The sequence below is a fragment of the Sturnus vulgaris genome, chromosome 8 (assembly GCF_052056855.1).
Source record: "Sturnus vulgaris isolate bStuVul1 chromosome 8, bStuVul1.hap1, whole genome shotgun sequence".
Taxonomy (NCBI): domain Eukaryota; kingdom Metazoa; phylum Chordata; class Aves; order Passeriformes; family Sturnidae; genus Sturnus; species Sturnus vulgaris.
The window spans coordinates 35,046,569-35,072,346 of NC_142250.1; the positions used below are offsets into that span (position 1 = coordinate 35,046,569).

General features: G+C 42.1%; 1 protein-coding gene across 4 annotated transcripts in view; it reads left to right on the top strand.

Moving 5' to 3' along the window:
* Positions 1 to 3,861: 3,861 nt before the first annotated feature.
* ZRANB1 (zinc finger RANBP2-type containing 1) overlaps positions 3,862 to 25,778 on the top strand; it is a 41,744-nt gene continuing 19,827 nt past the window's right edge. Inside the window, exons 1-3 of one of the 4 annotated variants that reach the window (XM_088169440.1) lie at positions 3,862 to 4,096; positions 15,766 to 15,863; positions 16,575 to 17,425. In XM_088169440.1, coding sequence (XP_088025566.1) covers positions 16,612 to 17,425 — 814 coding nt within the window. In that variant the 5' untranslated portion in view covers positions 3,862 to 4,096; positions 15,766 to 15,863; positions 16,575 to 16,611. Of the gene's footprint in view, positions 4,097 to 5,972; positions 6,111 to 15,765; positions 15,864 to 16,528; positions 17,426 to 25,778 lie in introns of those variants that run through there. The other 3 variants (XM_088169441.1, XM_088169438.1, XM_088169439.1) reach the window with 3 other exon arrangements.

Below are 25,778 nucleotides of genomic sequence, written 5' to 3' on the forward strand. Positions count from 1 at the left end.
CAAGAGCAGGATCTGAGGAGATGGTTGAGTAGGGAGCTCTGCATTTCCAAAGTTCAGCTAGCGAGAAATAACCATCTGGTGAGCACGTACATCCCTGCTCCTGGATAAGTGAGGATGAATCTCCTAATGGGAGCCAGTGCTCTGCCTGAGAGCGAGGAGTTACCAGGGTAAAGAGAATTACATAAGAGCAAGATCTGCACTTAGACATCACTAACTAGATGTAATCTTTGCATTCAAGCTGAGATAATTCTGCTGCAGCACAAAACCACTCCATTCCAGCAGAAAATAATTAGGTTTTTGTCTTTTTTTTTGCTTACCTGAAGCACAATTTTGTGTTGCTGAGTCCCCTCAGCTACTACAAGCAACAAATGCTCTCCTGTGGAATGTTTCAAGGCTTGCTTTCTAATTATAGCTTTGGGTATCATTTGCTCGGGTATAAACAGGGTGAATCAGAACAGAAACGTCAGGGAGGGTTGAGGGAAAGGCCTTTTACTAACAGCGAGCATCAGGACAGAAAAAATCAGGGCATCTTGTAAGGCAGAGTGCTCGTGTTTAATAGCAGAGAGCAGCAAATTGCAATTCAGGGTTGTGCCGAAAAAATCCTAAATTTATAAATTCTTTGTGGAAAAGGAAGGGAACTTCCCAGCCATCTGCCTTGCTGGCTGCCTGCAAGGCTCACACCTCGCAGGCACAAAGGGTTCCAGGCTGCTGGGGCAGCTCCAGGCTGGCAAGGATGGGAACCAAGGCGGGATCTGAGCTGGATATTCCTGCAAAATCACATCCTTTGTGCACGTTGCTTGGGTTTTATCAAATCTGTGAGCTCTGATAAGGAGATTTACCATCAGTTCTTGTTCTGGAGGGACAGGAAGAAAGGAGATTGGAGTTAGGATGGCTGAGGAAGATGGGAAGTTACAGGAACAGGGATTTATGATGTTTGAGAAGCAGGGGGGGGAAAAGAAGCTGGAACACATATATATGCAAATGATATTAATGATATTTTTATCTCATGGTTCTGCTGTGGGTTTATTGTGAGACACAAGGGGCAGTTGTACAACTCGTGTGTGAAGGCTCCCGAGCTGCAAGGCCTGAGCAAATCCAGCTCTGCAAAGGAAGGTTCCCAAAATAACAGCTTCAGCTGTCAAATGAGTATGACTGCTCCAAATTCCTTCCTAGGGAGTTAAAATTTCTCCTTAAACTGGTGAAAGGAAATGAAAATTCTGGGTGAGATATGAAATTAGTACTTGCTTACAACTTCTGCTACCTCTAACAAAAAATAGAATTATCTTTCTGACATTTAAAAAAAGAAAAGATGATCAAACACCGAATCTATTGAGGACTGGACTATCAAATCATGTAGATTTTGATTTGTCTCCAAATTAGAAGTCTGAAAGCTCTTCTTGGATAAATTATATGTGTAAATATAGATATTCTAAACTGCTGAAAGGTCATTCCTCTTGTATTTTAGTGTTTAAGTCTAGAACAAATGGCAAACTCCTGCAAGGTAAACCTGGCAGGAGATACCAGCAGCTTTTTGAGCTAAAGCCAAAGACATGGCCTTACCAATAAAGTCACCAACATCAAAAATGTCAGGTAATTGGGAGATGCAGCCCAGGATTTGCTTTTGCTCTGGCAAATATTTTCAAATTCATTTTGACCACATGTTCTCCTTTGAATACTATCCAGGGACCTCTTTCACTACTCAGAATGCTTCTGTTCTGCAGATCAACTGTGCAGGGATTAAAAACACTCAGAATTCTTTGGAATTAATTTTTTTCAGTTGGTCATAACTTTTTTCCAACACAAGCCCCTTTATGAGTCTATGGTTCTAAGATATTCCTTGTATTTTCATATCTTTTTATACAGTCTAATCTATAACAATTATTTCTGGAAATTTCCATTGTTGCACAGTTGGGGCAACATCTGGAATTTACCCCAACAGCTCTTCCATTATCTTGCCTAGATGCCAAGAGCAAGGGATAAATTTTCTGGATGATTTCTAAGTGCAGAGATGGCAAAATTTCTTAAGATAAGGAATATTTATTTTACATGACTTATCCAAGTCTTATTTAATAAAAAAAAAAGGAAAAAAAAAAGTTTTCCCCCTTTTTTATACAGCTGTGTTTTGAGAAATGCACCAACTTGTTTTGTGGAGTCAGAAAGAGAATTTAGTAAATAATTAGTCTGGAAGAGAGAAATCACATTACCTTCCCCCTGCAACAGTTCTTGATGTTTACAGCGAACTAATTTAATTGCAAATGAAGACAAATTTCTATTTCAGTCTCCATAAGTAATTACATTTTACTTGTCCTGACTCCAGTGCTGGTTGTCTGCCTGCTGGACAAAGGGATTTTCTCTAGCACTGCTCTGCTGGAACATCTCAGGTGCTTTCCTTTTATGCTGACTGAGGGAGAAGGGATGGATCCAGCTGGTTCTGGATGAGTTTCCCAATGCAATACCAAGCCCAAGGCATTATCTAACAGAGTCTGGGAATGGGGGATGAAACCATGGAAATAAGAAAGTGCTAAAACATCTGAGAAAGCCTGAAATAAAAAGTAGTAACTGCAGTTGGGGTAAAAAAAAATAAAAATAAAGTATTCAAATGATGTAAAACCCATGAGGGAAAAGCAAGGATGTAGAGGAATACACATTTTCTATCAGTGAGCCTACGAGGGCAGCTTAAGGAAGATGCAGACTCGCAATTTTTGAGTAGAAAGCAAAAAAAAATATTGCGTAGCCAGCACATGGACTGAACCCAAGGGCTGGCAGAGCTGTTGTTGCAGGTCTTTCCTTCCCAGAAGAGAAATGGGCTTTGCACTGTGGGGCTGCTGCTTCGATGAGTCTTTTTGGGCAGGGTGACATCCTGAACTCCAATCCCAAACATTCACCGTCTCGAGTCAGAAAAGCTTGGGATCAACATGTGGAGGAGATGCTGAAATTTTATTTCACAGAATCAGTTTAGATGGAAAAGGATCCTTGAGATTGAGTCTGACCCAACACCATCATGTCAACCTGACCATGGCACCTGGTGGATTCTGATTTCCTACACGTTAATTCCTTCAGTTGTTCCGTAGCAAGTTATTTCCAGAGCGCCAATAAGAAATAGAGGGTGGAGTCTTAAATTGCAGCCAGTTTAGGTTCAGGTCAGACATAAGGAAAAATTTATTCACAGAAAGGTGATTAGACATTGGAAGGGTCTGCCCAGAGTGGTGGTGGTCCCTTCCCCATCCCTGAGGTGTCCAAGGAAAGCCTGGACATGGCACTCCGTGCTCTGGGCTGGGGACAAGGTGGGGACCAGGCACAGTTTGTACTCAATGGTCTGAGAGGGCTTTTCAAACCTCAGTGATTCTGTGATCAGCTGCCACAAAGCGGTGTTCTCCTCTGCTGCTGCCTGGCCACCTGCCATCACAAGGAGGTTTTTTGAGAGATTATTCCCACAGGAAACTCCCATGTCCATGTACCCCGCACCACGGTGGATGCGGAGCCAGGGGGAGGATGCTCTCGTCTCCACTCCACAACGCTCCGTCCGTTACCGCCGGCGACCCAGGCGCATGTTTGGCTCGGGGAAGGTCTCAGAGTGCGGAGGGGCCGGGAGGGACCTGCGGGAAGGGGAGCGGGAAGGGCCGGGAAGGGGCAGAGCGGAATCCCCCCCGAGGGTCCCGCGGGACCCGCCCTGAGGGGCCGGCACGGGCGGCGCCCCCTGGCGCCCGCCCCGAGCGCGGCAGCCCGCGGCAGCGATGACATCACCGCTCTGCGCAAAGAGCCGCCCGCCCATTGGTGAAATGCGGGAGCGGGACCAGCCAATGGACGGCGCGCAGGGCGGCAAGCCGCGCTGACGTGAGGCTCGGCCGTGCGGGGGTTTATTTTGCTTTGGGCCGCTCCGGCCGCCGCCATTAGAGGAGAGCGGGCAGAGCCTCCCCCCCCCCCACCGCGCCGAGTGGGAGCGCCCGCGGCCGCGGCAGCCGCGGCGCCTCGGGAGAGACCATGTCGTGAGCGGGGGGAGAGCGCGGGAGGGGGGGGGGGGCGGCGCGGGGCGCAGGCGGCTCCCAGTGCTCCGAGCGTGTTCCTGAGGGACTGAGGGACGGATCCCGGCGGAGAGGTAAAGCCCCTGTGCTCTCACTGCTCTCCTCGGGCAGCGCTGTAGGACGGGGGGGCGCGGGGGGAACGGGGGCGAGCTGAGCCAGAGCCGACCCGCTGCGGGGTCGGGGGGCTGTGAGGAGGCGCCTCCGGCGCGGCCCCGGATCCCGCTGCGATCGGTGTCCCGCGTGGAACGGTTTGCTGAGGGGAGGCAGGCTGGCACAGCTTCAGTACAAAGGCAGGAAACTCGGATTTTTTTCTCCCGTGGCTGCTGCTCCGGACCCCGAGCTGTGGTGCCTTGGTGTGCCTGGGTGAGATCATGCCTATGCTGCCTCCCTCCCACTTCTTCCCACTCTCCTGTTTTGATTTTGTTCGTGTTCGGATGTGCCTGTGTGGATCTGCACGCGGTGGTGGAGTCGGTGATGGGAGTGATGGGTTGTGTCTGGATTTTGGGTAGCAAAACTTCCATGTTATTGCCTGTCCTATCCTTGGAAGTGTCCAAGGCCAGGTTGGACGGGGCTTGGAGCCACCTGGGATAGTGGAAGGTGTCCCTGCCCATGGCAGGGGGTTGGAACGAGATGATCTTTAAGGTCTCTTCCAGCCCAAACCACTCTGTGATTCATTCTGTGATGATTCTGTGATCACCTATAGTCAGTGCTTTATCAGAAGTAAAGTACAGTGTGAGAAGAATTTCAAGATCGAGCTCGTCTTTGGGAACCGAAGTCTAAACAAAAATTAGGAAAGTTGGATTAAGGAGCGAGGCAGACCTTGGTAATCCACGCTGCCAGCGCCTCCCTGTCTGCCTTCACGGTCCCAGACTGCAGCAGCTTCCTGGCAGGATAAGATAAACTTGTCTGCGGAGGTCATGGATGTGTCTGTGAGTCCTTTGGATGTGTCTGTGAGTCCTTCCTTGGGAGTGACAGAATCAGCCTGTCCCCACAGCAGTCACCGCTCCCTTGGGAGCAGCGGGTGGGAGAAATGATGGAGAAGATGGATCCGGGTGTCCTACACGGCTGGCACAGCCCGGCTGCTGAGAACTTTCTGCTGCCACGGTGACTTTCAGCGATGGCAATAAAAACAACTTTTTCTGGAATTCTTGGGGGTTGATGTAGTAAACAAACGTTGTTTGACGGGCTTTGTGCTGTGCTTGAACGGTCTCTGCTCACCAGCTGCCTGCGGTGTCACAAGTGGTGGAGCTGGCATGTGAATTTAGTGCTTTGATGTGTTTGTTGGTGCAAAGATTGAGAGGTGAGATGTCTTCTGTGTAGTAAGTACCTCTTTCTCGTCTTAGAGTTTGCTCTGTTATGAGCAGAACCTTTTAACAGTAGTTCAAGAGGGATCTGTTGTAAGTAGTTTTATTTTTCCATCTGCTTATCAGTCTCGCGGAAGAGATTTGTGAGGCTTATTTGTTTTTTTTCCCCCTTTTTCAATAGTTTCTCAGAGAGGGGGAAACAGGTGAGCAGGGAGATGTTGTGGAACTCTTTTGCTGGCCTCCTTCCGAAGGCCAAGCCGAGTTGGTGTCTCAGCATGTGGAGTCTGGAATGTCATATGTGAAAGATCACCTCTGGTTTAAGTCCGTCACAGCATTCAAAGAGAATAATGCCTTTGAATGCATTGCATTTCGTGGGATTTGTGAAACTCTAATTATGTGGTGTAGTTCTCTGGAAGGAAAAAGAAATTGCTACCTTTACTTTCTTTCTACTGCTTAAGCCGGTGCAGGCAGGTGGGGGTGACACCGGCGAGGCTGTGATCTGTTCTTGTGGAGTTGTGTCCATTAGCATTTTCTCAGAAGTATAATTACAAACATTAATGTCATTGGAATTCTGAGTGGCACAAAAGCATCAACGGGGTTCATCACAGAAGCGTGACTTTAATTGGAGACTAATTCTAGCTCAGAATGGGTCAAGGGGACATTTTAAGCTTTGTATGTGGCTGCTCTCATTGTATGTTGTTTGACCTGTAAATTCCTCAGGCACAGGAATTCCCACCCATCTTTGGTGCCCTTTGCAAGAAGGATTTGTAAACAAGTCAGAAGTGTAAGTAGGAAATATTTTACTGATTGAATGGGAGGTTATTTTTAATACAGTCAATCAAATAATCAAATGTTCTCTCAGGCACTTTAAAGTGAGATTTACTGGCTCCTTCATGTGGTATTAACTTGGGTGTTAATGTTTCTCTTTTCAGCTTCTCTTTGCCATATCAATTCTAGCACAACTTCAGATCAATACATTCTTTGTCGTGATCTGCTAAAACAGCAAAGCATTTGAAGTGCTACTGCCAGTTCTCTTAGTAATCTCATGCCCTTACCTCCCCCCAAAATTTGAAGACTGGGTTATTTTGGGCTGTTCAAAATTGATGTCAACAAGTAATCCTCAGTTTAACTGTCTGAATTATGATCCAGTCTCCTGGTACTAAAATGGAACTAAACTTTAGTTTGGCAGCTGAAAATGGCTGGCTTAGCTGTTACAGAGTTCTTAATTTTTTATTTTTTTAAAAATAGTACTATGTATGAGGAGGGAAACAAGGCTAAGTTGAAAAGAGAATCTTTTCCAACACAGCTGATGAAGAGTTTGCCATTCCTTTGTCAGATGGTGTAGCTTCATAGAATCAGTTTAGTAACATAGATAATTGTAACTTTGTAATGTCAGTTGAATGGAATTTGTTACACCTTATAACATTTGTCTTCAAATTAAGATGTCAAACATTTGGGATCCAGGCACTTTTCTTGGTGCTTTTCATAGCATTTTTTGTGTATTTGTCATTGCTTCAACTTGCACAGGATTGTGACATTTTTGCATCATCAGTGGCTGGAGCACAGCTGCTCTTATGTAGCTAATTCTTTTGGAATCTCTTTGGACGTTCAAGATTAATAATATTACCTCTTTGGGGTCTCCCAGTTAACATGCTTCAAAAGAAGAACTGTCATACTTCAACAATAATTCTGAGAGTGTGTTAATTATAATAATATTTATGATTTTGTGTTTCCTTCTTTCGTGGCCTAGGCAGGTGTTCAGGAGCTCTGTACTCAAACTGGAGTTATGTCCACCTGGCATTTTTCAAAACAATTTTATTTCTGTGCTGATGTCCCATTTGTGCAGAAACTCACGTTGGTGGAGACCAGGGAGAGGAGAGGTGTGGAGGGGATGGAGCAGGGAATGAGGGCAGTGATGCTTGAAGAGGGGAACTGCATTCAGAAGGAGGCTGATATGGAGTCCCTGGTTCAAGAAAGCAGAAGGAATAGTAGATTTTTTACAAGGAACATGGGGAGGTAATACAGTGGAAAGATTGGTAGTGACTGGTATGTGCAGAGCATCTTGCCTAGGAAGCAGGCAGATTTGCAGTCCTTGTGCATTTTCTACTGTACAGGAGAAATAATTAAGTTGGCATTTTTCCCTTTGGTTATTTGGGTTTGTCCTGATGTAATCTGTTCTGCTTGTTCTTAAGACAAGGATACTGCTGCATGATTTATTGTTGTTGGTTTTGTTTGTTTGCTTGTTTATTTATTTATTATTATGGTCTACTAAGTTGGATTTTTTTTTTTTGCTGAGAATGGCTTGCAAATTTTAAATTAAGGACAGTTATTACTTCTAAGAAAAATGTTGGACTAGACACAGGATTTAAGATTGTCTTTAAGTTCAGAACTGAGCTGTAAATACTTGAGGTACAGAGAACTAGGTACAAAGTGAAAAGCAGATGTGTAACCTGCTGTCCAGGGAATGGGGAGGCTGGAAGGATGGACTTGTGTCTGCTTTGGCACATGTCAGTAGGGCTCTGGAAGTAGGACTTGGGTCTGGAATTTGTGAGAAAGAGGCTGCAGTCTTCTCCTCCCTCCCACTGTGCCAGAAGCCAAGACACGCTGCTGTTTTATTTGGGTTATGTTTGCCATTACTTCTGTAATCAAATGTTAAGGTTTAAAAACCCTCCATGTGGTTCTTTGACTTCAATTTGATTTAGCATCTGGTCCTGAGAAGCTGTTTCTGATAAAACAGAGAAAGTTTGGGTTACCGAGGAGTTTGTGGGCGTTAAGAGACTTTGGTAAGGTGCATTGGTTTTCTTGGTAACTTCTAGATATTCAGGAGTTGGGGTTCCTGAGCTAAAGAAAACTGTCAGAACCATGATTTATGTGACTCTGTAAGGAAAAATTGAGTGATCTGTTTTGGTTTTTTTCCCCACTATATTAGAACTATTTTGATCAGTAATCTTTTAGTGACTTTGAATTTACACACGCTTTTATAGGTCCACTCATTTAAAGAACTCCATAGTTCTTTGTGCAGTCGGTTATCTGGGAAGAAAAACATCTGTCATAAATCTCATAAATGTGTGTAATTCCAGCAAAAAATAGGAAGTGTGCTTTATGATTGCTGGTTTATGAGAGAATCTTGGTTTTTTTTGTGGTTGTTGAGACCATAAGTGCACTATGAGAGCTTGACTTGTGCTTCTCTCAGGCTAATGGGCTTGAAAGTATTCCTTGAGTCTCCACTCATCTTCCCAGTATCTAAGCAGGGTTCTGTAGGGACAGCTGGCATATTTATTCCTTGCTGTTATTCCAGTACTCCCCTGGAACAGCCTCAGTGTACAGGTCTTGGGTTCAAGAAATGTTCATGATATGCTTTTGTTTTTTACTGGTTCTCACTGCCCTGGTAAGTCAGGAATGTTTTGTCCTGAACAACTTCTGGTTGTCACTGACACCCTCTGACAGATGGGCCAGTGGGTTTAGGTTTTACCTGCAAAGGCTTCCCCTTACTGGGTGCCTGCTGAGAAGCTCATTTTTATCTTGCTGAAGGGCTGAGATGGGCTGCTGGACTAGTTATTTTCCTAGTTTTGACGTCCCTATTGCTGTTTAGTTTGGCAGGGATAAAAAAAATTGTCACCTCACGGCTTTTAAAAGGTTTATTTAAAGAAGGTTGTTCAGTGTTGCCTTTAGTAGAAACTTACTCCCACCACAGAACCTGCTATTACTGTTTTAGAGCTGTTACTCTGAAACTTTCCAGGAGTGCAGAATACCTTGAAGTGCTTAACTCAGAGATACGGATTATGACTAAAATGCAGATTACTAATCATACAGTTAAAAAAACCCAAGTGATTAAAACCCCACAAAAACTGGTATCACTCCGTCTTTAGAAGGAGTTTGGATTTGTTTTCCCTGTGATATTTGCCACTAGTTTTTTGAACTGTGTTAAGCAGCACCATCCACACTAGTGGACTCTGTGTGCTGTGATAATAGCATTTTTGCTACTATTTTTTCTTTTCCCCTCTTTTTGATACATTGCTGCCTTGCCAGCATCTTAGGAAGAGCTGCATAAAATGAGTGCAGTTTCTTTGGCTCACTTGAACTGAGACTTGCCTGAAGTGTATTCCAATTGCAAATGCTTGTACCAAAGACAGTCCTTGGCTGTATCTGAATGTGCCTTGGCATTAATTAGGAGCAAACTGCCCAATCGTGGATGCTGAGCCTGTGTTTCCATGTTTCCTTTGGAGGCAGGTGGTTTTCTTCCTCCAAATGGTGACTGCGTGTGCAGCCCTGCTCTAATTTATGGTCATCCAGTATTGAGGAGGTCCAGGGGGTAATTACTAGAAAATGTACAAGTCTTGGTATAATGTTCCTGCTGTTGGACAGGTTTAAATGTTTCAGAGTTTTGATGTCTGACTCCACAGTGTGTTTCCAGTCAGAGCATGAGATCTGGTTTTCCTCCTTGTATGTGAGGTTGGCTGAGAGCTAAACAAAAATGGGTCTGGTGTTTGAGGCACAGTCTAAACACAGATAAACTGTTTTTGTATTTGACCTCACTTTTTATAAAGAAACATCTTGTTCAACTTCTGTACTCTGTCCAAGGCTAATGTCTTTTTGAAATGAAGTTTTAACAGTTCTGTTGTTTTATTGTGTATGTTTGTTACTGTGGATCTTCACTCAGTTATTCATCTGTTGCTGTTTATGGTCAAATTCATTAAACGCTGCTGGCTGTATTTATGCAAATGTTCTATCATAGCTCATTATTTGAAGTCATTTTGCTTGGGTTTTGATTAGTGTTGTGTGGGAGATGTTGTGCATTATGTAACTGTTAAACTGCTTACTCCTGTTTGCCCAAATGGTGTTGGTTTCTAAGCAGTTGGTTGTATTTAGTCCATCCTAATGTGTAGTAACATCTCATCTGGACAGTTGTTCACTTTTAATTGAGCTTAAAACAAAACAAAAAAGCAACCCTGATAAAGAAAGAAAACTGAACTGCAGTCTGCTGCTTCTGGGTTTTTTTAGATTGTTTTCAGTAGTTAAGGTTTTCCCAGCTTTTAGTCACAAATTTAATAGAGCTAGATGGAGTTTGACTTGAGATGAGTAATGAATAAAATGCAAACTTGCACCGTGCAAGTTACACAAGAGGGTTTAACTCTAGTGGCTAAGAGCACAGAAATGCTTCAAGAGATAAACATTAAATAAAAAAAAGATGGCAAAAAGAGAAAATGTTTACTATTCTCAAATATCTGTTAATTCTGTAATGAGTTTCCAGCTTTTGCAAAAGCGTCCATTTACATTAAGTTGTAGACCTAATCATAAATTTCATTGCCCATCTTGTATTTAAGATGTCTCCAAAGATCAGAAACTTCCCAGATGTTTTCCTTCTTGATACATGAAGCATTAGGAAAATTGGACATCCTCTTGTATTAAAGCTGCATATAAATTCTTTTGCTTATGAAAAGTCAGCAGTTGAGTTGGAAGTGTGAATAGAATATTGAAAAGAAAGCTGAAGCAAAATCAGCATAATTTCTCTGAATACTATAAATACCTAATAAAGTAGATTTAAGACGCTTTGAAATGAGATATGAATCCATAAAGCAGAATGAAAACAATTTTTTATTAATTTTATGTAAATGAAACCCATCTGAATTCACCCAATGAACAGACTTCTGAATGTGTTCAAAGTGAATTCTTACTTTCTTGCTTTTTTTGGTTAAGAGAACTGTGTTTCTTGCACTGTGTTTCTTTGTGAGAGCTGAGGTCTCCTGGATTTTAACTCATTCCTCACTTATAAGATGAAAAGTTTTAGGTAGTGAGGCAGGTCATACCTAAAAATCTGCAGTAAGGAGTATTTTTAGTGATCTGGACTATCAAAACTGAAGAAAATGGTAGAAATCACTTAACATGCTAGATTTGTAAATAGTTCCAGCTAAAATATTTTCATTTTTTTTCCTCATGCACCACTGATGCTGTAGTTTATAGATTGTGAGTGATTGGAATTCAGGTTTGTGCCAGTCTTAACTGAAGAGCTGCACTCCTCAGGAGAGCCAGAGGTGATGTGTGTGTGTTTTGGAGCAGTGCTCTTGCTGCCGTGAGGACGGTGCAGTTTGACAGAAGCCTCCCAGTCCTGCTTGTGTCTGTTTGGTGAGCAGGGTTTCTGCATTCTGTGCCTGCTGCAGTCTGGGTCCAGTTCCTGCTGCTGGCACTGCAAACAGCCAGCTGGTGTTCTTTAAGCAAATCAACATTTCCTAACCCCCACCTCACAGAGCAGCTTGCAGAAAATTATTTCAGTGCTCTTTTGCCGAGATGACAGAGTGTTTTCTCCTTTTTGCTGCTCTGTTTGGGACTGAATTGTTGCTTTTCTTAAAGAACAAAGCAAACTATGCTTGCTTATTAAATTCCTTGCTTCAGTGTGTTTGGGCTAATGTAGAAAATGCTTCTGTGTTTGTGGTTTCACAATAATCTTTCCATTCTTTGTTATAATACATAGATACTACAGCAAAGCTTCCAGATTCAGTGCTGATCTGATCTGTGTGTTCCATTGACTAGGTCAGGGTTCTTAATTTTATTAAAATTAATTTGAGGAGATGACAATGGAGCTTATTGTTAGTTCCCATCAAACTACAAAAGCCCAAGTTCAAGCTTTCTGCTTTTAATATACTGATCTGTGGAGGCTTATACTGAATTATTGAGAAAGAAGAGCAAATAGCTGCAGGTAGAGCAAGTTTGGTAAGATATGAGAAGAAAGTCAGTAAATGTCCACCTTGGAAAATTAGGCTAAGATTTGTGAAAGGTTTTACTTCTGTACCCCTGAAATGCTGAATGAAGAGATTCTGCATTTGGTTAAGGGATCCCTTTCTTTCAGAAAAAGGTACTTCTGCTTATTGTGTTCATATAAAAAGTTACTTTATTGTTTTTGAGATGAAGAAACCAGGCTGCTTTTCTTTTTGGAGCAGCCTATGAGAGGCAGCTGCAAGGGGGGAAGGAGGGTGGTTCTTGATTTGCCTTGCAAGCCTTGTTAAAGGCTGAAGCTGACATCTTGAGCTCCCCCTTTTCCCTGGAAACACAGAAGCAATTTTATTTGAAAATCCGTAGACAAGAACAAAATGAATTGGAGGTGAGAACACTGATTTGGTCAGTGTAATTACGTAAGGTTTCAGCCAGCACAGATGCCAGCACCATCCCAACAAAAAATCCGTAATGTGGACTGGTGTAAATCAGCATCTGGCCTGTTTACAGGGAGGGCTTGATCGTTTAATGAAGTGGAGCTCCATGTTGTTCCTTGTTTGAGCCAAAGGAAAAACAACTTCTGGACAGAGCAAATAATTAAATTGAGGAGGGGAGTGTAATATCATAAAAGTGATATTTGAGAACTTCATTGTTTCTTCCCAATTTCTGTGAGCTGTTTTGTGTCTTTGTGTGCACCTAAAAAGACTGTTTTTAAAAATTGAAGCAAAGCAAAAACCAGATTTCTGGGTATTCTAGGTTACCTTTTACAACTGACTTTATGTAGTAAAAGGCTGATCTGATAAGGTTTTGTTTTTTTTTAATTTTTTGTTTCTTATTTATCAGAATTTAATATATTTTTCTCTTCAGTGTATTGAGTTACTCTACAAGTGTGTCCAGAAGATATTCAGCACGCTGTGTAAACTGATCAACTGGAATTTGCTTGAAGTTTTGTGGGTTTTAATTTCTTGTCTGCTCATGCTTTTTGGACATAAAGGCATGCACCTGCACTTCACAGTCACTGTGTTGCTATTTCTCTGTCAGAGGAGGCACTCCATGATTCAGCTTCTCCTCTGTGAGGAATCTAAAATAACAAGTTGACTTGAAAACAGAGTCAAAGAAGTAATTGGGAAAAAATGTAATAAGCTTCAAACTGCTGTGCCTGGATGGTGATGCTGTATCACCAGTAATTCATAGAATCATAGAATGGTCTGGGTTGGAAGGGACCTTAAAACTCATCTTGTTCCAATCCCCTGCCACGGGCAGGGACACCTCCCACTATCCCACTGGCCACTTCCAGGGATCCAGGGGTAGCCACAGCTTCTCTGGGCACTCTGTGCCAGGGCCTCACTACCCTCACAGGGGACAATTTCTTCTAATATCTAATTTAAACCTACTCCCTTTCAATGTGAAGCCATTTCCCCTTGTCCTGTTGCTGCAGTTCCTGATGTAAACAAAATTGGATGGGTCTGGTGTCTCTGACCTCCAACTCTGTTCCCACCAGACCCATCCATGGGTAGCTGCCTTGGTGGGTAGAACTGGAGGTCAGATCAAGTGAAAAACAGTGAAACAGTAAAAAAAACTCCATTGTTGAATTTCCTCACTGTACTTGGTGTTGGCAAAGCTGTCAAGGAAGAGAAATTGCATTGCTCTGTTGAGCCTTTTTATCTTCTTTACTTCATAATAACCCGAGGCCTTGTGTTTGGAGGTGGTGAGCTCATATCTCAGAGGCTTTCAAAGCTGCAGATACTCAGCCTCTCTAAGAATTATGTCTGAGAGCATCTGCTTTTTAAGGGGCACAGAAGATAATTGCAGCTAAAAAGCTGATCCTGTGGTACCTATGAAAGCTTTCCTGTAATGTTGGATGTCCTGAGCTATTTTGTTTCCTAAGTACTATCTCAGTACTTGTTTAGATTGTTTTTGCAGCCAGCTGCTTTCCAACTTGAGCTGCAATCTCCTTTCCCAGTCTTAATATCACTAAAACAGATGATGTGTTGTTTTCATGCCCCATCCCAAATGTGGGTTGGGAATTGTCTGCAGTGGGAACTGCTTTGTTTAAGGCCTTACAAACTAGGGCAGGGAAGAAACCATGTACAGTTACAGATACCCATCACACACTGTTTGTGGATTTGATGGGAAGCATCAAACTCCTACCATACCAACTTCTGCTCCAGTAGGAATTATTCTCAAACACTGGAGTATTGGGGCAGCCACCTTTGGTGGTCCTTGGTGGCAGTGGGCAGGTGCACGGGCAGTGTGCTCCTGCTTTCTATGTTCTGAAAACCCTGTTCAACTCTCCTGTGTTTCTAAGTACAAAACATTAATTCCTAAAAAAAATCTCTGTTTCTAGAGAGAAGCAACTTATTAAGAAAGTAATTAAAAACCTTATTTTGGGAATTGAGGGAAAAACTTTGGCCAAATGGGATAGATAAACCTAATGTCTAGTGTACTCATAAAGGAGATATTTTGGCAAAGTAAAGAAACTTTTTTTTCCTTAAAATTCCCCAAAAGTCTTCTTTGCAAAGTCACCTTTAGTAAAATCAAATTAACTTTATATTCTCCTGTATGCATTTTTCACTTGGTTTGTCACAGATATGGGGCACCTGGTATGGTCCAGCTCCGTTTTTTCCCCATTATAAATGGGCATGGACATCTGTCAGGAATGGTGGAGGGGAAGCAGCAGGAAATCTGATTACTTTTCAGCACATTGCTCAGTCTGACACAGTTTTATAAAGTAGAGGTGGGAGTGAAGTTCTCTGCAGGCTGTTAAAACCAGTACTATGGAACCTGAGCAGTGTGAGAGAGCTTTCTGTGTTCCTGATTGCTCCTCTGCTTTCATGCAGCATAAATATGGATTGCTATGGAAGAGGATAGTGCTGCCCTCTCCTCTGTCCTGGCCATGCGATAGCCCCTCATTCATGCAGCCACCTGATCTGCTGAATAGATCACTTGAGCTCTTGGAAAAAAACTGTGCTCTGTGCTGGAGTCCTCAGGAGGAGATAGTAGCAATAAGGCTGACAAATTGAAGTTTTTGCTATGCCTTGATAGAGCAAGGTGTGTGTGAAGGTATTTCAGTGAGGAATGTACTAACTCGTAAAACACTGGCTGTTTGGGGAACAGGTATTAACTAATTTTTGGTTTGATGTGTCTAATTTTGAATTTAATCCTTTTGTGCAGCTTGTGACTTTTAGTTCTTAGGCTCTGGGTGGTTTTGCTAGCTTAGAGAGTTACAATATGATAAATAAGAAGTGTCAGTCAAGTGATGTGACAAGTTTGTATTTAATCAGTTTCACATTCTTAAAACCAGCACTTGGTTGAGTTTTACAGGCTGGGTAACTATTCTGGGTAAGGGAGAAAATGCTGTGTACGTTTTTCTATTTGTCCTTTATCTACCTGCCTCACCCTTTCCCTCTATTATGCTCTCTACACAAAGCTTTTTCTGCCTTCCCCATCCAGAGTTTCAGATTGCAGTAAGAGTGTTCGTGGATGTTTTGGTCTGAACTTGTTGCTTGGTTTTACTTCTTTCACTTCAGCAGATTGACCACTTGTGTGACCACCATTTTTTTTATAAATATTGGTTTATTTTAACCAGTCTCTCGTGACCTCAGCAGGTCATGACTGGGTTTAACCAAGTAAGTTGGGATTGGAATAGGTGTGGCATTTAATAATTAACTTTCTGGTTACTCAGGTCCAGTAGGAAACCTATAATGAGTCTGTTTTCATTTTGTTTACAGGAATAGTTATCTGCTTAGTCTCATCCTTCATATTTGGCAATCTGAAGAAAAGGTCTGAGCCAGCATGAAGACAGAATCCCCTCTTCATTAGAGAAAAAGTGAGTTGGAATTGCGTTGAAATCTGAATTTGTTGCATGAAAATACTGTTTTAGCCTGCCAACACACACTGCTTGTGTTTGCCTTCAAATGGCATTTTCACTTGGTAACACTCCTGATCTGGGTGATGTCCAGTCAAGACCTAGTCTTGGTTAAGCACATGTCTAAAATTTTCAAATTGTAAATACTTTATGTGGATTCCAACACCCTCCTTTTCTGAAAGAACTGCTTACTCACTGTGTAACTGCCCACCTGATACACTCCTTCCTTCCAAATCCTGTAAGGTCTATTACAGGACATAGACTTCGTGTTCCTTTTCTTGCACTACTGTATTCATATTGAGTTTTATTTTAATAATTTAATATTTATAACTTGTTTCTGTAGCTATACTGGTCTCAGTGCTTAATGTGTATTCTGAATTTGTTTGGAACTCTCTGCAAATTTGAAGAGTTTCAGAAATGCAAGACTGAGGTTTTTTTCTCATTTTTGCACTTGTAAATCCCAAATTCTGCATGTAAAATGCCGGTAGGTCAAGTCTCAGCCTTTTCATAATGATTTTACTCCCCTTAGATGTCATAATAATATCAAATAAAAAACACTGCTCATTTGCCCAGCCTGATTTTTGTATGCACTGGGTTAAATCTCATTCCTTTGTTGTTTTGAACAGCTCCTTTGCTGGCACTGTGTACTGATGGTGTGTTCTGACTCCTCAGCTTTCTGCCCGCCGCCGTTCATTTCAAGGAGTGCACGATGACAGAGCGTGGAATTAAATGGGCCTGTGAGTATTGTACATATGAGAATTGGCCTTCTGCAATCAAGTGCACCATGTGTCGTGCCCAGAGACCCAGTGGAACAATTATCACCGAAGATCCTTTCAAAAGTGGTTCCAGTGATATCGGGAGGGACTGGGATCCTACGAGCACTGAAGGAGGGAGCAGTCCTTTGATCTGCCCGGATTCCAGTGCAAGACCAAGGGTTAAATCATCCTACAGTATGGAAAGTGCAAATAAATGGTCGTGCCACATGTGCACGTACTTGAACTGGCCAAGAGCTATAAGGTGTACCCAGTGCTTGTCTCAGCGCAGGACCAGGAGTCCCACGGAGTCTCCTCAGTCTTCAGGCTCTGGCTCCAGACCGGTCCCTTTTTCCGTGGATCCGTGTGAGGAATACAATGACAGAAATAAACTAAACACAAGGGCTCAGCACTGGACTTGTTCTGTTTGTACATATGAAAACTGGGCCAAGGCCAGGAAATGTGTTGTATGTGACCACCCCAGACCCAACAACATCGAAGCAATAGAACTGGCAGACACAGAAGAGGCTTCTTCCATCATAAACGAGCAGGACAGGGCTCGGTGGAGAGGCAGCTGTAGTAGTGGTAATAGCCAAAGAAGATCTCCACCAACAACCAAACGTGAATCTGATGTGAAAATGGACTTCCAAAGAATTGAATTGGCTGGGGCTGTTGGCAGCAAGGAGGAGCTTGAAGTTGACTTCAAAAAACTAAAGCAAATAAAAAATAGAATGAAAAAGACTGACTGGCTGTTCCTAAATGCTTGTGTGGGTAAGTTGTTTACTGCTACCTTCTGCTCTTGTGCTGGTCGTTAAGTATTTTGGGAGAATGAAGAATTAAAACAGAAACTTGGCATTTGATTTCAAACCAGCTTTTTTTATCTCTGCATTTCCATTTAAAAAAGTAAGCCAAATGTAGAGGTTCCTGAAATAGCACCTGCTAAGAGAGGCTGTGAAGTTCATCCATAATCTGAACAAGGTTAGACGTGTCTCTCAAGTGTACTTGGACTTTTTTGACCTTTTGTAGAAATGGATATTCTTGTAATCAAATCCTGCTGTTCCATATAATTGTCAAAAGGTGGAAAAATTACAAAGCCAATCTACAGAACACGAGTGCATATAGTACTGTAAAAAAATGCCATTACTGGATAATTAAAATTACTCTTCATTTTGCTGTGGCAAGACATGCTCTGTAGAGTCAGCAGCTGCAGCTTGGGAGTATTTGTAAACAGTGTAGAGCTTGCAACAGTACAAGATGCTCTGTCAGATGTTAAAAATAACACCAAAATATGTAGCTCCAAGAAACTGCATGTGTAATACTGACCTTGAAAGTAATAATGTTGCATTAATACACATACTGTGCTGTAAATGTTTACAGGCTTTCTGAAAGTATTTTTGTAGTCAGCTGCTTCAAAAAACGTTCAAATACCAATTTTGTTTTGTATTTTAGTGCTTTCCTAAGGAAATACTGGATAATTCTCGTGGTGCTGTTAAAGAACAGAGCCATGTGAGAGCAGGGTTTTCTTCAGTTATTGACCTTGTGAGTTAACTTGTGTGCTGTAGCTTCCCAGAAGCAGATACCGTGTGCCCCAGCATACGAGCAGGTTCAACACTTGAAATATGCAACTATTTTTAGAGTAAAACACTTCATTTGAAACTCTGGCTCTACTAGTATGTCTCATGCTGTTCCTTAATGTCTCACAAAGTCACTTCATGGTTGTTGTAATCAAAAAGCTAATTAGTGGAGCTGCCTTGTTTAACATATTTGATCAGGTGTAAATGTTTTTTGTGGGTATGCTGTGTTTGGTTTCTCCGAGCTAATAAATATTCTAGTTTATTTTTGTGTTGTGTGAATAGTTAGACATGCACACTTCCTTTTGCAAAGAGATGCCTCAGTATTTCTTGATACCTTCAGTTCCTTATGAGCTTTTTTCCCTTCTCAAATGAAGCAGCTGAAAATTCTGTGTGGTATTTTTTAATCGTTTTAATTTTTAAATCGAATATCATGTGTCAGTTGTTGGAGGTTGTTCCTATGCCTTACAAAAATATGCATCTTTGCATCAATTGCATTCTGATAGCAATTGTATTAAATATTAGGGTATTTTTTCCCTCTGGTTTTTGAAAAGTGATTTTTTGACTATTCTAATGTTACTTAAAATATTTCACACTTTCTGATTTAACTTGTGTGGGAAGGGTTGTATTTATATTTAAGAACGTGGGTTTGCAAGTATTTAATATTGCTTGTGACAATATAGTTGTGCATAAAACCCAAAATGGTGTTCATAGAAGTTTTGTAATTCAATAATGATTTGATCTGAAGGGATCTTGGCAAGAAGAGCAGAATGCAGTTGGAGTTGTGTGCTGATTGTTCCTGCTGCCTGCTGAAAGCTTTTCTCTAACTTAAAGACCTGCTGTACTCCTGGGGGAGAGGGATGATGGGGGGACAGGAACTAGCAAACAAAGCTGTTAATTCTCTGTCCTTTCATCTCAAAATTTCATTTTGCATAGTACAGATGTAATTTTTTTTCCCCCAATACTCCTTGTAATAGGATTAACCTTAGGAAGATTGATGGAGGTTGCATGGATTCTCTTGTGCTTGTCTCTGGTTGTTGTGTAGTGTATCTGTGCTGGAAAAGTGCACCAGTTTAGCCAGTATCAGTATAGCAATAAAATAAATTTCTGCTGGTGATCTTAGTGTGACATACTTCAACCAGGTTAACTGTCAATTGAATAATTTTGCCCAAAGCATCTGTTTTTACCATTGGAATCACTTGAGTCACTGTGACTTAGTGAGTTCTGTTTATTTGCCAGCTGGAGCTCTTGGGAAGTTTTAGCTGATCTGAGCACTTGTCAGGCCTTAGCCAAGCAAAATTATAAAATAGGACAAGTTCATGTTAAATGCCAGGTAAATTCGTGAACATTGATGGACCAAGAGTTTGTTACCCTGCTCTGACAGATGGTGCCTTGTTAGGATTTGGGAGCTTCAGACTGAAACCTCCAAGTTTAAGCTCAGTCTGTTGTGCAGAGTCCATTTGCTTTGAATCTGTCTTTTGTAGGAGAGATGTTTAAAAGTTAACTTTTCAAGTTAGCCCTGAAGTTAAAAATAAAGATTAAAGGAGTAGGAGGAATTCTTGGCAGAATGGTTATTTTCTTTTCTCTTAAAAGATATTATCTGTCAGAAGGTACCAAGAAAAATGGTTTATACTTTAGGATAGCTCTCTGGTTGAACTCACTCTTCACATCTCAACTCCATTTTTACTAGATTTTAAACTTAATGTCAAGTTTAATTTAAAAACATGTATCACACTACTATTTTCCACATCTGTTCTTTGAAACAAAGTGAGATGTGTATAAAGTAGATTTAAGAAGGTGTGTGTGTTTGTAATTTTGTGTGTGGTTGTATTTTTTTTGTTGTTGTGTTGGAGGCATCCATTAATGTTTTTCCCACCTCAAGTAAGTAAACATGTCATCAAGGCTTCTGTTCCTTGCAAATCCAGGCTGGATGAAACGTGATGAGTGCAACTCTTGCCTTTCAGCATGAATAGTTTCCTTGATGGAGGGTATTCCTTCCAAATCAGAAGGATTAGTGGTATTCCCCCATTCAAACTCTGCCAGCAAATGCACTTGAATGTTGCTTTTTTATTGACTTGCTTTTTTCAGAGTGAATGTATCTGTTGAGTGATTCTCTCTCAAAAGGATGAGATTTTAAATTGATTCATGTGGTTAAAATTTGCTAAAATCCTAGCAGAAACTGGATTAAGTGTGGCATGACAACCTGGTTTCCTCCAAATGCCAGTTTAAATTACAAAGAGGAATTACAAATGGTTTCTGCAATGACACCAATCTTTTCTACCATAGTGGCCTAGAACAAGATTAATGTTAAGTCCAAGGTGACTCATTTCTTAGGGGAGGGAACTGATGTATACTTAAATTAAACTTTATTACCTTTTCTATAACTTATGGTGCCCATGGCAGAGACTGTCAGACAGTCCTGGTGGCCTGTGGGATTTATGGAATGTGATGTACAACAACCAAGAGTTGCTGTGGGGCCTGGTGGAGCTGGTTCCAGCTGGCTGTGGGTTTAAGGAGTACAAATGGATGAGGATGGCTGTGCCTGTAAAACCTCCCTGGCATCCAGAGTTTGCTTGGGTGTTACCTTGGAGCTTCCCATGTCCTGACACTTTAGGACTGGATTTGATAGTAATGCTGGCAGAGTGTTTGCTGCAGGGCACTGCTGGGGATTCTTGAGTTGTGAGTGCAACTTCTGAGCTCGAACTGCTAGGTTAAAAGTAATCTACATTTCTTCTCCTCCTTTCTCCTCCACCTGTTTATCACCTGCTGCAAGAGTGTGTTCTTCTCTTGGTTCAGGTCAGTCAGGTGGGTATTGCTGTCATGGGCCAGAGCTCCCTGTGGGGATGGTGCTTTCCAAATCAAGTAGGCACACATTCTTCTTAGCTCTGTGAGAAAAACCACTAAGTGTGTTTCTTAAACAAATCCAAAATATTTAGAACAATCTCTGATAAATCTTGTTTTGCAGTACATCCTTAAAAGGACTGTAAGTTCATTCCTAGTATTCCTACATATGTCTGCTTAGTTTTTCCTTTGTCAACTACTTAATCTCTCCTACAGGATTTTTTTTATGCCATTAGTTTTTTGAATTAGTGCCAGATATGTTGCCCATGCCTTCAGAATGCCCGTGGGCAAGGAGAGTCTCCCTGTCCAGACGTTGGTATGGTTGGCTGGGCTGTGTCCCACACTGCCCTGCAGCTCCGGGAGACACGGAGGCACCTCCTGCTCTGTGTCCTGCAGTGCCTCTGGCTCTTCTCTGAATATTTATAAAGGCAGCCTGAAGGAACTGACACGAGCAAGGTGCTTTCAGCTGGCACTGCCACTCGGGGTCATCCCAGGTGCCCCTTCCTGTCCTCCTGGGTGTTTGAGAAGAAGCTGGGTTAGGGGATGTTTTTGTGTGGGTTTTGTTTCTTTTTGCTGGTGTAGTCAGCTCAGACTGGCTTCCTCATCACATGCAGGGTACAGCTGAGCCTTGATGGTTCTGTTGATGCTGTGCTGCAGGGGTGGGAAGTGTATGGGTGGGAACAAGCTGCTGGAGGCCAGGAGAGGCCATGCACCTTTCCTTGCTGGTGTCAGTGTAGGCTGGAACTGTTTAGGGAAGTGCAGCCTGGGTTACTCAGTGCCCTGCCATGCTGGCCTGGCTGGGGATGGCAGACGGTGCCTGTGGGGATGGCTGGGAGGGGAAGAGTCCCTGTGTGAGTTGTACAGCCCAGCCTCTTCCCCGGGATAGTGGCAAGCATGACTTGGCTGCTGTGCCAGGTAGCAGTGATGTAAGATCACAACTCTCACCTGGCTGAGAGAGCTCTGTGTATTGTCATGTGTGCCTTGTACCTCTGTCCTGTCATAAATGCTTTACATTTGTGTGTGTATATCTTTGAGACTGAGGGAAACTCTGCTTGCCTTACTCCTTGGCAGAAAATCATAACTCCTGAAACACCCTTTTATTTTGGTCTCTTGACTACTTTTCTTAAACACTGTGATATTTTATGCTAAAAATAATTGAATAAATTATCAAGTTAAAACCAGTTATTTCAATTTCCCTTAGAAGCACTGCTGGCTAACTTAATAATTAACTTTAATGATTTTCCACTGTCCAGCCTCCCTTTAGGGTACAGCCCTGCAAGCAACAAAGGGGCGTGGATGGCTCTGACAGATTGGAGAGAGATAAGGACATCCTTAAACAGTTCTTATATCTGTAATGATACATTTGAAAAATACATGGATTGTATGTAGGGAGAAGAGCTGTTTGCATGGAACCAAAAATAACCAGTAGCCATCCTCTTGTGTATTGGATGGCTTCAGGTTTCAGGTACATGTCTTGGAAGTATTTACTTCTTTTTTTTTACCTGATGCAAGGTGCTGAGCTTGAAGAATCAAAAAACCTTAATATGCAGAAGTTTCTGTCTCAGTATTGTTACCTGGAGAGTGACCTGCTGTTGATTGTGTGCTAATACTGACAAGGGAGGCCCTGGAAATCAAAAAAGAGAAGGAGCAGAAGAGTGTGTTAGAGGCCCATAAAGGTTTTTCAGACAACTGCTCTTTTTTATCAATTGATGTGTCATATTTGTTTGCAAAGCAGTCCTTCCTTCAGGAGAAGTTCTTCCCTGGCTGAAATTGTGAGTCATTTATTGTCAGTAAAACTTCATTTATGGCCACCTGATGTGCCCCTGGTGAAGAGCTGGAAGAGTCTGAGGGCTGACTCAGCTCCAGAGAATGCCACATGTCCTCAGCAGTCTGTGTTAAAGGAGCAGAGATTCTTAACAGGTGTCAGAATTAGGTTTTAGTGTGTCAGTTGATCAGCCTCTCACTTGCTGGCACTTAAACCAGTTTTAGGATTAGTCCTTAGATGAGTAAATGAGAGCATGTACATGACAGACCACTTGCAGTTGTGTCTGTGGCAGAAGAGAAGCAGCACAGGGCTCTGTCTCTCATCTGTTTTATGTTACAGCAGGATCTGTCTCAACTTCTGACTTCTAAAATGTATAACTTTGTTGTTTGAGAAATTTGCCTTCTCTTGCCAAGCAGTTCAAGGCATAGTCCCACTCAGGAGGCACAATGACCTCCTTAGGATGAAGTGTTTCCTTTTGCAGTCCGCTCAGATGGGAGAACGGGGTTATTGGAGGCATTGCTGCCTCCTTGAATCCCAGAAATCCCTACTCCCCAGCTTGTTCTTTGGGAAGTCACAACTGCATCAGTCTGCTTGAAAGAATTTGCCAGCTTCGTTTGCGGCTTGTGCCAGCCAGTGCTCCACAACTGTCAGAAAGATGCTGAAGTAAATAAAGACTGTGCTGTAGCATTTTCCTTGGGAACTTTTCTGTCTGGCTCTTCTAAAGCCACTGGAACTGTGCAGTTAGGGACAACAGGACTTGGTTTTCTAGAAATCCTTGTAAGCCTGTATTGCATATTTTTCAAGTTTATGTAGTTGCACTAAACCCTATAAATATTTACATGTTCTAGAGAATAAACTTAATAGCACCTTAAACTGAAATAGATTGGTTTTAGCAGCTAATTCTGGCTTAGTTAATATGAGGGCAATATTGACATCTAATAAAGAAGGAAGTTGTACAAGTTGTAGTAGGATCAAGATGGTAGGAGTTGTAATTGGGTGATTATTATTTTTTTTAATTTGGTCTTTTAAGATACCCTTCTTTATTTCTATCATCTAATACATACAAAGATTGCAAATGTCTGATCTGTGCTGTTTGTAAGAGGCAGGACTTTACTAGAACTAAAAAACCTTGGCTCCTGATGCTGTGAAAGTCTTCCAATAAGAGGAAATGCCTGAATTGCAAAATGGGAGCACAGTTGAACCTGTAAATGCAGAATTCTGACTTGCAGTTGTATTTTCTCATGACTTGGGTGCAGCACTTGGCATTCTGTCCTCTCCCTTAAGATGCCAGACTATAGTCAGAGATTTTACATTTGGCCAAGCAGAATTTTTTCGGGGCAAAGACTGGTGAGTTCAGGGGCAGCAGCAAAGGGACATTTCTGGGGTGCACTTTAAAGGAAAGCTGTGGCTGTGTGGATCAGGAGCAGGCACTGAGCCACTGGGATGTGTTTGCATTTGTGTTGCTCTTGAAGCCAGTCAGGGCTGTGCCCTCACAAGGATTTGAGCTCCTGGAGCTTCCTGGGTGTTCTGGGAACAATCTTAAGGCAAATGCCACTCTTCTTTTTGACATTTTACCAGTCTGGGGAATGCAGTGGGTGTCAGTCCAGCTGGCACAGTGCTGGACCAGGACACGATTCAGAGTCTACTTGTGTAAGTATTGAGACACTTCTGTGTTGTGAAATGCAGAGAATTATAACATCAGTAAATATTTCTCATAAACAGTGGGGGTTTTAAGCTCTATTTAAATAGACTTAATGAATTGGAAGCTTTCCCTCATCCCACAGAAATCAAAGCCTTTGTAGGAATGTGCCTCCTATTGTCAATACAAGCAATATTCAAGTCTCATTTTGCTATGGTGATACTGAATTTCAGAATTACAGGCATAGTGCATGTAGGCAAATTCACCTCATAGTTTTGGGGCAGGATTTATGTTTTCTGGTTAATTTCTGACAGTCTACCTTTATCACTATATTTTGTGTTCACTGCTGCCTCAGATTGTATGGACTGGCACGTGATGGGCTGTCAGGAATTTTCCCTGTTTTCCTGAAGTGGCTGCAGTGGAGTAGATATTTGGTAGAACAGGTAGAGAGAAATGGTAAATGTTAACTTTTCTTGCTGTGGCTCAGAGGGGCCAAAGAGGCTTGTAATGCCCACAGAATATAAGCCCTGCAATAGTGAGTTGGACTAGACAAACAAAAATTTCCTGATGCTTCTCCCTGCTATAAAGAGTAATTTTTACCTGTTTTGATTAAAGAATAGAGGATGACCAGGTACTATCCATGCACACAGTCACATTGCTATCTCTTCGTGAGTTGGTTTGTGTCATGTAGCACACCAATCCTATACCTAAAATACCACTAAAAATACATGTCTATATATATATATTTTAAATAAGGCCTGGAAAAAATACTCAGTTTGCATGGTTTGGATGCATTAATTGATCTTTGTATTGAACTTCATCAGCAAAGTTTAGAAGTTTTAACTGACAGCTTATATAACAATTTTAGTAATTCTAGGACATGGGGCTTTTAGGAATGTCAAGTATTCCAAGATGTGGGAATGAACTTCCAGAACTGGCAGTGCTTGGATTTGGATCCTTATTGCAGCTTGTTGTGATCAGTGCTTGAAAAAGGCATTGCCAAACCTCATGTGACCACCTCAGCATCAGCCTTAGACCTCAGTAGTTGCTGAGGCTTGATGAAGAGTGGGATGATAATAAGCAGCTGAGGGTGGGGAACTGGAAGAACAATTAAAATGATGGATTTCCCAGTAGTAGGCTGTAGTAAAATGTACTGCTTGACAGGCTGGCTGGCTGGAATGTGATTTGGGTCTGATAATCTGTCACCAAAAGATCGTTTTAAGGATATTTGTTTGAGTTTTGAAATCAATTGTGGATATTTGGATTCTCAGAGTGGCCACTTACCAGTCTTGGGTGGTCTTTGGGTGT